The 11,261-nt window shown below is 35.9% G+C and overlaps 1 protein-coding gene across 1 annotated transcript; it reads left to right on the top strand.

Annotated features, from left to right (window-relative positions):
* Positions 1-86: 86 nt before the first annotated feature.
* Positions 87-10,116, top strand: LOC115890046 (guanine nucleotide-binding protein-like 1). The gene is made up of 10 exons (XM_030910156.1): positions 87-552; positions 608-783; positions 838-980; positions 1,042-1,192; positions 1,243-1,453; positions 1,548-1,675; positions 4,942-5,124; positions 5,184-5,373; positions 7,447-7,671; positions 9,751-10,116. Exons 1-10 carry the CDS (start codon positions 474-476, stop codon positions 10,005-10,007), a joined length of 1,743 nt encoding a protein of 580 aa, XP_030766016.1. The 5' UTR covers positions 87-473; the 3' UTR covers positions 10,008-10,116.
* The last annotated feature ends 1,145 nt before the right edge of the window (positions 10,117-11,261 follow it).

Consider the following 11,261-nt stretch of genomic DNA (forward strand, 5'->3'; position numbering starts at 1 on the left):
GATGTTTTTGACAGTGAGGGAGAGTGTTGCCGTACGGTTTTAGAGATTTTACTGAATTTGTATGAATAATTTATTGCATTTGGAAAAAATGTACCGAATTTAACATTTTGCTACTACGGACAGAGAACAAGAACCGTACTTACATTATTGTTATATACATGGTAATCTCATTGATATTTTATATTTACACGTAAATCTTTTGTATTCAATCTGTTTTGAATTCAGACAATTATACTGAAACGGCAACACTGGTGACAGATGATTCGTTTGTTTATGTTTTAAGCCTAGATTTGTCTTTGTTTCTCAGAACACATTAAAAAGAGACATGCAGACTCCAGATATTTTATTAAATGTCATATGAATTTGTATATCTTAACCTCATTTAATTTATGTGTTTTCCGAAGAATATTTTAAATGAAAAATACGTTTCAACAAAAATCTATTTGTACGTTTTATAAAACTGAATTATTAACATGCCCCAAGGCAGGAGAAAGACTCCGTTTAGTGGGAAGGCCAAAAAGGAGCAGTTAAAATCCAAACGAGAAAAACATGGTAAAAAATAACGTGAGCATAAAAAAATGCCGGGATAATTTGCGCATTGTTTCAGGAGGCAAAAACGTGCCTTTTTTGGACAGAAAAGGGGACGACAGCGATGACGATTCGGGGCCTTCCATCCAGAAACTGAATTATCAACCTACAAAGAGCGGTAGATCCAAACCGAACAGATATGCATTACAATTTTTTAGAGAAACGAATGAAGAAGTTAAAGAGAAAAAGGAACAGGTAAGTAAGTATTTTTCTAGAACAGTCTATGAGTTTAATTCGATTTATTATTAGGCTCGACACAGCCTGGTCAAGGTGGATGAAAAAGAATTAGAAATAGACGGAGATCTTTTTTTTGAGAATAAATTAGATTTCCCCAAAAGACCTCCTTGGAACTTTGATTTGTCAAAAGAACAACTTGATGCACAAGAAAACAGGTATAGAGAAATCTATTAATTCTTATGATTAGTTAGTAGTTATCTATATTATATTTAATAGATATTTTACCGAATATTTGAAGACTATAGAAGCTGGATTTGATATGAAAGAACTTAGTTACTTTGAACTAAATTTGGAAACGTGGAGACAATTGTGGAGGGTTCTGGAAATGTCTGACATAGTACTCTTTATCGTGGATATTCGTTTTCCAGTAATCTTAGAGAAATAAGTTCTGAAATGAGTTCTAAAATACTTTTTTAGGTAGTTATGTTTCCACCATCTTTATACCGATATGTAACTGATGATTTAAAGAAAGATTTCATCTTGGTATTGAACAAAATAGATTTAGCACCGGCTCCTCTAGTGGCAGCTTGGAAGCATTACTTTGAGCAGAAATATTCTCTTCTAAAAATATGTCTGTTTACTAGCCTTCCCGGCTACAATCTTATGGGCCAGAGATTAGATAAAGGAGGTAAATAGTCAAAACACTTAAACAGGAATAGCTACAGATGGCTAAGTTGCTGATATAATCATTGTAAATATTTTTTTGTTTCATTTTTTCGCAGGGTTGCAAGTTAGAAGGAGAAAAGGTAGGGTACGCATGGCTGCCGAAGGTAATCAACAGTTATACGAGGTGTGTAACAGTTTAGTGGGAGATAAAGTAGACTTAACTTCGTGGCAAAGTAAAATAAAGGTAAGTAAATACCTGTTACTGTTTCTGTGGCTTTGCATTGTATTGTGATAAGATATTAAATAAAGTTAAAGTTATTTGTAAGGTTAGGAACTTGTCTTTTATTGGTTATGACTGTTACGCCCGTTTTGACAGAGCAAGGCAAAACTGTTATTTCTAAATAACAGTTGGAACTGTTATTGTTGGTTATATTTTCATACCTGTTATTGCTTGGAACTGTTGTAAGCTTGGTAAAATTCGTGGTACAACAATAACGATACCACATCGCGAGCGGTCGCTATCAAGCACTGATATTTTTATACCTGTTATTTCTTGGAACTGTTGCATGCCTGGTAAAACATGTGGCACAACGATCATGATATCACATCGCGAGCAGTAGCTACCAGCGCACTGTTATCTTCATACCTGTTATTTCTTGAAACTGTTGTATGTCTGGTAAAATGGTAAAACTCGTGGCACAATGAACAATATATCACATTACGAGCGGTCGCTATCAAGTACTGTTATTTTCATACCCGTTATTTCTTGGAACTGTTGCATCCCTGGTAAAACTTGTAGCATAACTCACAATATCACATCGCGAACGTTCACTCGCAAGCACTATTATTTTCATAGCTGTTATTTCTTGGAGCTGTTGCATGCCTGATAAAAGCAAAGTACAGTGACTGGCATGTATCTGCATCACAGGTGCCATGAGAACATGTCCAACAGCAGCAATGGAGGTCATTCTAGACCTAACACCACTGCATATTGTCGTCGGTAGTTATGCCAATGCGATAATGATTAGGATGGTCATTGACGGAAACAGTACTGGGAGAATTTTCAGGTCAGGGGCTTGGAACACCCTTAAAAAGAAAATTCCACTTCTCCAACTCCCAGTGGATGACATACCAAGAATTTACAACTTTGAGAATCACCTCACTGTAGTATTGAGTAATAAAAAGGATTAGAAGAAAGAAACGCTTAGTCAGCATATAAAAGACCATACCATCACGTGGTATACTGATGCTTCCAAAACCAAAGCAGGGACAGTGATAGGAGTATTTGGGCCGAAAACTAAATACTCCGAACCAATAGGCACCTACCCAAGTATCCTTCAGGCAGAAATTTGCGCTATCGAAAGATGCGTACAATTTCTCTTAGATAGGAACTATCGAAAACAAGAAATTGCCATCATATCCGATAGTCAAGTAGCACTTAACGCGATCAACTCAGTAACCATCAATTCGAAGTTGGTCAAAGAATGCCTAGAGAAGCTCAACAAATTAGGCAAAGAAAATAAAGTCCTCCTACTCTGGGTGCCCGCTCACCAAGGGATAGAAGGCAATGAAAAAGCAAATGATCTAGCTAGAAAAGAAGCGAACACTCCACTAACTGGACCAGAACCGTTCTGTTTTCCAAACGGGAACCAACTGAAAGCGGAACTGAAGAATCTGGAAGACTCCATCCGTAACTTGGAATGGGTGTCCTCCAACGGTCTAAGACACTCGAAAAAGTTCCTTAGAACTTATGACCGAGAAAAATCAAAGGTTTTCCTTGATTTAAGTAAAAACAATCTTCGGATTGTCACGGGGTTTCAAACAGGACACTGTCTCCTCAACGAACACCTCAGTAGGCTGAAACTGAGAAACAACGGCGAATGCATATTTTGTGGGGAAAATGGGGAAACACCAGAACACCTTATCACTGAGTGCGCCGAGACGACGACCATTCGTGCCATGAACCTTGGTACGTCTGATGTCGAGGATGGAGAGCTGGCCTCTGTGGAGCCGTCTCAGATACTGACTTTTGTTAAAGCCCTGAGACTGTATGATGAGTTATAACTCGTTATAACTCAAGAAAGGGGAACACACAATAGATCTATACGGTCGCGGTGATTAACTCCCCTTCTAAACATTCTACATTCTACATGCCTGATAAAACTCGGTAGCATCGTACAAGACTATCATGCACTGATGTATTCATACCTGTTATTTCTTGGAACCGTTACTAGTTTGGAAGAATATGTGTAGTAGGGTGAACCAAAAAAAACTAACCTATGGAATTTATGGGTTAAAATGAACCTAATAACCGAGAAAAAAATATCCCCGGAAGGCAATTGAGCTAAAAATCAGCTCAATTTAAAAAGGTGTCGGTGTAAAATCCGCGATGTAAATTTTTTTATCGTAAACGGCTTCAAAGTTATGGTACTTTTAATGGAAAAATATTTTTTTATGTGTTATTTAAATGGCAAACTTTGAATGTTCGCTGACACCTTTTAAAAGTGAGCTAAAATCCTGCCTTTTTTCACAATAATGGGCCGTCCTCTGCCGGAAACACTGCGACATAGTTCCTCCGGTTCTAGCCTAGCTTTCCCAAATAAAAAGTATCGCTTCCAGAGTCTCGCAGTAACATATTATGTGCTCCGCTGTTTCAGGATCTTTAGCGCAGAGTCTGCAGCAAAGACTTCCTTGATACAGGTTGAGCTTGTTCAGGTAATACTTGACAGCCATGTGTCCTGTCAAGAGGCCTGTTATAATCCGCAATTTATTCCTGCTAAGCATTAGCAGTTCTTTTGCGGTTTTAGAGCTAGGTCCTTGGATAAAAGCCTTGCTATGCCTGTGCCCCTGTCTGTTTTTCCAGTGGACATTCTGCTTTTCCCTGATCCAGAGTTTTAGCCATACATTTGGGTATTCCCAGTACTGGCTCTGGACCAAGACAGGATGCCGATGATCCTTGCCTAGCTAGCTCATCGGCTTTTTCGTTGCCTTGGATGCCGCTGTGGCCCGGCACCCAGAATAATTTAATTCTGTTCCTTCGAGCCAGAGCTCCCAGTTCACCTAGGCATTCCCAGACGAGTCTCGACGATACCTTTGGGCTCATAAGCGCCCCAAGTGCCGCCCGACTGTCTGAGCATATATTGATGAGCTTATCTGAATAAGCTCTTCTATTGTTTTCTCTCGCACATTGTAGAATGGCGAAGATTTCTGCCTGGAATACGGGGATGTTTTTTCTCAGTTATTAGGTTCATTTTAACTCATAAATTACATAGGTTGTTTTTGTTTACCCTAGTGTAGAGCGGCCATCCTTCCGTCACTTCGGGAGCCATCACTGTCAACGCACTGTTATTATCAAACCTGTTATTTTTTCAAAGTAACGACTGTTGTAACTGTTATTTCTCAATAGCAGTTCTGAACAATACTGTCATTCAATATCAACCCGTCTTTACATTTTGAGCGTATTTTTGTAACTTTTTAGAACTAATAAATGATTTTGTATGTGTATCACAGGAAGAAATACGGGAAGAATATCAAGAAGAGGAAAAAATTGAAGTGGGTGAGACCCTTCACGTCCAAAACAACACCGATTACTTCCAGTACGAAAGGTTTAAGAGTGGCATCCTTACCATCGGCTGTATAGGGCAACCTAACGTAGGAAAATCGTCACTGATGAACGCCATAATGGGAAAAAAAGTACGGCATTATTTTAATTTTGTTAATACCACAAGATCATTTCGATTTCATTATTTCAGGTGGTCAGTGTCTCGAAAACTCCCGGCCATACCAAACACTTTCAAACGATATTCCTAACAAATAACGTAAGGCTATGCGACTGTCCCGGTCTAGTGTTCCCGTCAAAAGTGCCCAAACCGTTGCAAGTGCTCATGGGTAGTTTTCCAATAGCTCAGTTAAGAGAACCGTATAGTACCATTAAATATTTAGGTTAGTTTTTTTATTTGTCTAGGTAATGACATAGTATAAGGAAACTAGTAGTTTTACTCCTTGTCAAATCCTTTGTTCTTTTTCTGCCACTTTATATGACCTTGTTCTCGCCTCCCGTGACCACTGACGTAGCTGTATAGTCGTGGTCTATTAACTAGGCAAAGTATAGTCGTGGCACTCGCCATAGTTTCACAGATATGTATTTAGGAAAATATGAGGTCACAATAAAATAAAATAAAAAAAAATGATTATTGAGTAAAAACTTGCTTGAAAACAGAATATTTTCACATTTCGTGTAGGTAATAATTCTTCTGTATCTGAAAATCTTCTGATGGGAAAAATGCGGATAAATATATAATGACATATTTTTATATTAACTCTTTTTTGATTTAAAACAAGTTTAATTTTCTGTAGATAACTGGATTCGGCATAAAATTCTGCATATAGTACACTGTTTTTATTTAAAGCACACTGCGATGTTGCCATTCTATTTCTTATTTACTAAAATTTTGGTTAGAAACATTATATACGAAAAGTGGTAAAAAACTAGAGTGAATATAACTTTATTAATACTTAGATATGTTTTCTTAAACATGAAGGATACCAGAATAAATTCGTGTAGAAAAATTTACTTTATCATATACAGGATATTTTTTATGGCGTCACCAAAATCGTAATATTTAAAATGTTGTATTTTATTTTTTTTTAAATGCAACACCTTGTATATTATTTTTCTTTCAGATGTAGAATTAAAAGGTGAACATTTTTTGTATTTAAAGTGTTCTTAAATTTTTAGCCGTTTTGCAAATATTTTCTCTATTTCATTACATGGGATTTTCAACGATAAAATATCAGACAAAGATCATATTAGGTGGCTTTGATCAAAAATTTACTGTTGAAAGAGCCATATGTAATATAATAAATTACGAATATCTGCGAAACCGTTAAAAATTTAGCAACACTTTAAATAAAAAAATGTTCACTTTTTAATTCTGCGTCTGACAGAAAAATAATATACAGAATGTTGCATTTAAAAAAATTGAGATATACCATTTTAAATATTCCGACTTTGGTGACGCCATAAAAAATACCCTATATAGAATGATGTAAAATAATTAGAAAAAATAAAACTAACTTTACCATAACTTTTTTTGTGACACCCTGTATATAACAAAATATTTTAGGATACGGCCCTTTATAAACCTTGAAATATATGAATAAAACTTTTTTTACATCTTCGACAACGACGACGATATTGGACTTCCTCGCACTAATGGGCCACCCTGTATATTTACGGTGGTTTAAAGCTAGGTGTGGCACTCTTCTTCCCTCAAATATAACCTCAATATTTTGTCTATAATATTTTGAATATTGATATATTACGACCACTTATAATAAAAAATAAATAAGAAAAAACATAAAAAATACAGTCCGCTAAATTTATAAGGGATTATGCTATTATAAAATTCTTTCAATTAAAAAATATGAATAATTTGCGGAGACTTTAGATGTACAAAATATTTACTCTAAAATTGTTCCAAAAACCAATCTACATATATAAATTATCTCGTAAATTATTATTGGAATGAAAATTTTATATCAAATCCCGTGACCAAAAAATATTTTCATGCGCATATTTGAGACAACCTGTATATCTAAAAAACTATTTTTAAAATCTGCGCACATGCTAAAAAAATAATAACATTTAATTAATTACATAATGTCTCAGCTTCTAGAATGAACAAATATAATTAAATGTTCATTGATAATTACTATCAGCTTGCCGATTTACATTCGATGGAAATCTAAAAAAACTCAAAGAACAATTTTTTGAATTATTACTACAAGTAATAGCAGCACACAGTAAGGCACTCATTTTTTGTTAATCCGTCTCTGTGCTGGACCGCAACGCTCGAACCTCGCAGCTCGACGGACGGAATTCAACTGAAACGCTTTGTAATCTGCCAATATTCGACAGATTGCAAAAACTGGCAGAAAATATTTACAAGAGTGCAACTACTCTTTTCCTTAAACTATGGTAATGATGTAAAAAATGTGACGAACTATTTTTAGGCGAAAGACTGGATTTGATAAAAATGTTGAGGATAGAACATCCGTACAACGACGAAACGTGGTCGGCCATGGACATTTGCGACGGGTGGGCGAAAAAACGAGGCTATTTGACAGCCAAAGCCGCCAGATTAGATTCCTATAGGGCCGCGAATAGTTTGCTTAGAATGGCGCTAGATGGCAAGATATGTCTGTGTCTCAGGCCGCCTCATTACACTCGTAGACGAGGTGAGTATATTTAGTAATAATATTAAAACTAAAAGAGTTTCGAACTTCCATAGTTTTTATTTATTTTTTGTTTACACACCCGTGAATTTGTTGAGTGCAGTCAAGCATGAGGTTTTCCACCAAGAACACCTGCATTGCAGCGTTTTATGAGTGGTTGCCATATTGTTGAAATTTCCATACTTGGATTGCTAAAGATTTTATTATTGTTAGAAATGAATACGGCCTCTTTAAATTTGCGCTTTTTCCAACGGGGTTCTTTGTGGATAACCCGGGCTTCCGACCATCTTATGTTGTGGTGCTTGTACCACACATGATCTGCAATGCCCGACTTGTTTCACCTCTTTGCGTATTATGTTTTTTGTGTTCGTCAAGTTGTACATGAGGACGTTTTGTCTCTCTAATATACGATTCACCGCACTCGCAAGGTATGTGGTTGATGCACTCTATCTCTTGGTTTGATGATTCAGGTTTTGTTTTTGCTAGGATATTTCTTAGAGTAGTCCCAGACTTCAAAACAGTTTTAATTTTATATTGCTTAGCTACTCACCTGATCTTCTCCAATGTTCCTTTCATATGGAATGGTCAAGAGAGAGAGCATCCTCCTCAGGCTGGCTTACTAATGAGTCGGATCTGCAATTGGATATAATATTGTGTAGGGATTTTGCAGAGTAACCATTCTGAAGCATATCGGTTTTAATATTACTTAGTTCAGAATTTAGGGATTCTTGGTCACTGCATATAGTGATTGCTCTACGACTTAGTGTTTTATCTATACCTGTTTTGGTTGCTTCAGAAAGGTTCGACGGAGAATTTAAATATTGTCCCATATGTGTGGGTTTTCTATATACAGCAATGCTAATGGATCCATCTCTTCTACTGACAAGTACATCTAGAAGCGGTAGACCAAAGTTTTTCTTTCTCAGTCTTTAAACTGATTGAGTTATTTCGTGAATTAAGATGATTAAGAAAGGAATCCAACTGTCGATCGGTTCCGTTCCAGATTATAAAGGTAGAGAATTTATACGCCAACGTCCCCAGAGGAATCGTTAAGGTGCGTCCACATTGCTCGTGATCCTGCTCGCGCTCTTGCTCCTGATTGTGCTTGCGTTACTTGCGCTTCCTGTTTGTCGTGTTTCTCAAGATCTTTCGGCTCGCAAGCAACGGCGTCTACATTGTAATGTAGTGCTTGCGTTCGTGCTGTTCGGACATGGATGATACAGAAGTATTTTTAATAGCGGCTGCTAGTGCGATCATTAATGCAAAACGGAAGAGACAAAGAGAAAAAAAGGCGGTGTTGGATGTCTAATAATTTCAAAAGTAAATCCCAGCACAGTGAAAGTAAACATCTACGCGATTTACAAACAGACAGAATGTTTTTTAATATTTTTTATCGCATGTCCGCAACTGATTTTGAAAGACTTATTAACTTAGTTGGCGCCCGTATAGAAAGAAAAAAATACAACGTTTAGGAAGTGTATTCCGGTTAAAGAAAGAGTTAAATAAAGATTGGCCGTAACATTAAGATTCCTTGCAACTAGAGACTCAGATACCAGTTTGGGTTATTTATTCAAAGTTTCTAAGCAAAGCATTTCAAAAATAATACCAGGCGTATACCAAAATATAAATAAAATTCTCAAAGATCAGATTAAAATAAGTAGGTAATATAAATATAGAGTTATATTTTATTAAAGGTACTATATTTAATATTATTAATCCAAGAACAAAACACAAATATTTGTAATTCTGAACAAAATAAAATAAGAAAAATCATGGTAGTATCATCATACTGCAGTAAATACCGAATCCTATGAATGAAACCAAACTAAAAACTTAACAAACAACACAAGTAACGCCGTAAAGTATGCTCGCATGGCTCCGAAGCCTCTTTGATGTACCGCGACAGAGCCGAACAGTCGAAACAGGCATTTTATGTGATCGTAAGCACGAACATCTCGCTCCGACTGTTTGCCATGTTTTTCGTGTTTTACGTGTTCGTTCGGCCTGCTCGCGAACAATGTGGACGCACCTTTAGACCTCGTCGGGGGTTCTAGCTTAATGCTAGTTGGGTTAATTTTACAGAATTTTGGCAAACTCATCCTGACGTCGAAAAAGTTAAGTGGATCCAGGCGTTGAGCAAAGAAATCGAAGATACCATCGAGAGTTTGGACAAGGCCGTTGGTGGAGCGGTTAGCGATGTTTCTACTGATAACGATGAACCTGTCAGCCATCGTACCGTCACCGAAGAAGACTCAGATGAAGAGCTTTCTTCCGATCTCTACGAGGATGCACCTGTTAATTCTTCAAACAAATACGCCACGTTGGAAACCGAAGATTAATATAAATACTCTCAACTGTCGACCGTTACTCATATTATTTTTTCTATATTTATGCTATTCGTGTTAAAATTTACTTTTTACTGTTCTAATAAACAAACGTTTAAAAAATCGTCGTGTTTGTCTTATTCATTTTCCTGGTACTCCTCCTACAATTTTTTGTATATATTTTTTTACACATCATATACAGGGTGGTCCGAACTCTATTCCGGAAACTTCGGCAGCATATTCTGCAGATGAAGATAAATAAAAAAGTTTGTATAAATGTATGTCCTAAAATGCTTAGTTTCGGAGATAAGGGTGTAGAAGTTTCACTTTTATTTCGATTTTTTCTAAATAATTTCTAAAGTAACGTCAATATTTGGATGAAAATTGGTGTCTGGGGTTTTTTTTACATGAGAAATTTGATTTTGATATCAATATGGCTCCTATTTGTAGGGGGCGCCACCTACATGTGTTTTAACTGTTTTGAAGAGTCATAACTTTTCGTCCGTACCTGTATAAAATTACTGAGTAAAAAAATGTACATTTGCGACATTTTTTACGTAAAAAAGGTCTCTTGGTAAAAATCGTTACTCGTAATGGTTCTCGAGATATTTGGAATCGAAATTATCAATACCTGACATTGACATAAATTAAACATGTTGACTAAATAGTTATTAAACTGAAATCATAAATTTGAAATGTTTTTGTGACAAAAGTTCAACAGAAACTGTTTTATCGTCATTTTCTCGAAGAAAAGTTTATAATTAATTTAAATAAAAGTAAAAATTTCCCGAATTTATTATTTCAGTCAAATAACTATCTACTCAACGCAACGTGTTTATTTTTTGTCAATAATGACATGTATTGACTATTTCCATTCTAAATATCTTCAGAACGCTTGCTCGTAGCGATTTTTACCAAGAGATATTTTTACGTAAAAAATCACGAAAATGTATATTTTTTTACTCAGTAGTTTTATACGGGTAAGGACGAAAAGTTATTACTCTTCAAACAATTAAACCACATATAGGTGGCGCCCCGTACAAATAGAAGACATATTGACATCAAAATCCAAATTTCTCATGTCAAAAAACTCCCACACACCAATTTTTATCGAAATATTGACGTTACATCAGAAATTATTTGGAAAAAAGTCGACATAAAAATAAAACTTCTACACCCTGTATCCTCGAAACTAAGCATTTTAGGACATACATTTATAGGAACTTTTTTACTTATTTTTAACTGCAGAATATGCTGCCGAAGTTTCCG

Source organism: Sitophilus oryzae, unplaced genomic scaffold (genome assembly GCF_002938485.1).
Source record: "Sitophilus oryzae breed Bouriz unplaced genomic scaffold, Soryzae_2.0 scaffold_85_pilon_pilon, whole genome shotgun sequence".
Taxonomy (NCBI): domain Eukaryota; kingdom Metazoa; phylum Arthropoda; class Insecta; order Coleoptera; family Curculionidae; genus Sitophilus; species Sitophilus oryzae.

What these genes read in the sequence shown, in the direction of transcription:
- LOC115890046 (XM_030910156.1), top strand. Translation starts at nt 474, where the DNA reads ATGCCCCAAGGCAGGAGAAAGACTCCGTTTAGTGGGAAGGCCAAAAAG. An exon ending in CGTGGCAAAGTAAAATAAAG is followed by an intron (nt 1,676 to 4,941) that starts GTAAGTAAATAC and finishes TGTGTATCACAG; the next exon opens with GAAGAAATACGGGAAGAATA. An exon ending in TAGTACCATTAAATATTTAG is followed by an intron (nt 5,374 to 7,446) that starts GTTAGTTTTTTT and finishes AACTATTTTTAG; the next exon opens with GCGAAAGACTGGATTTGATA.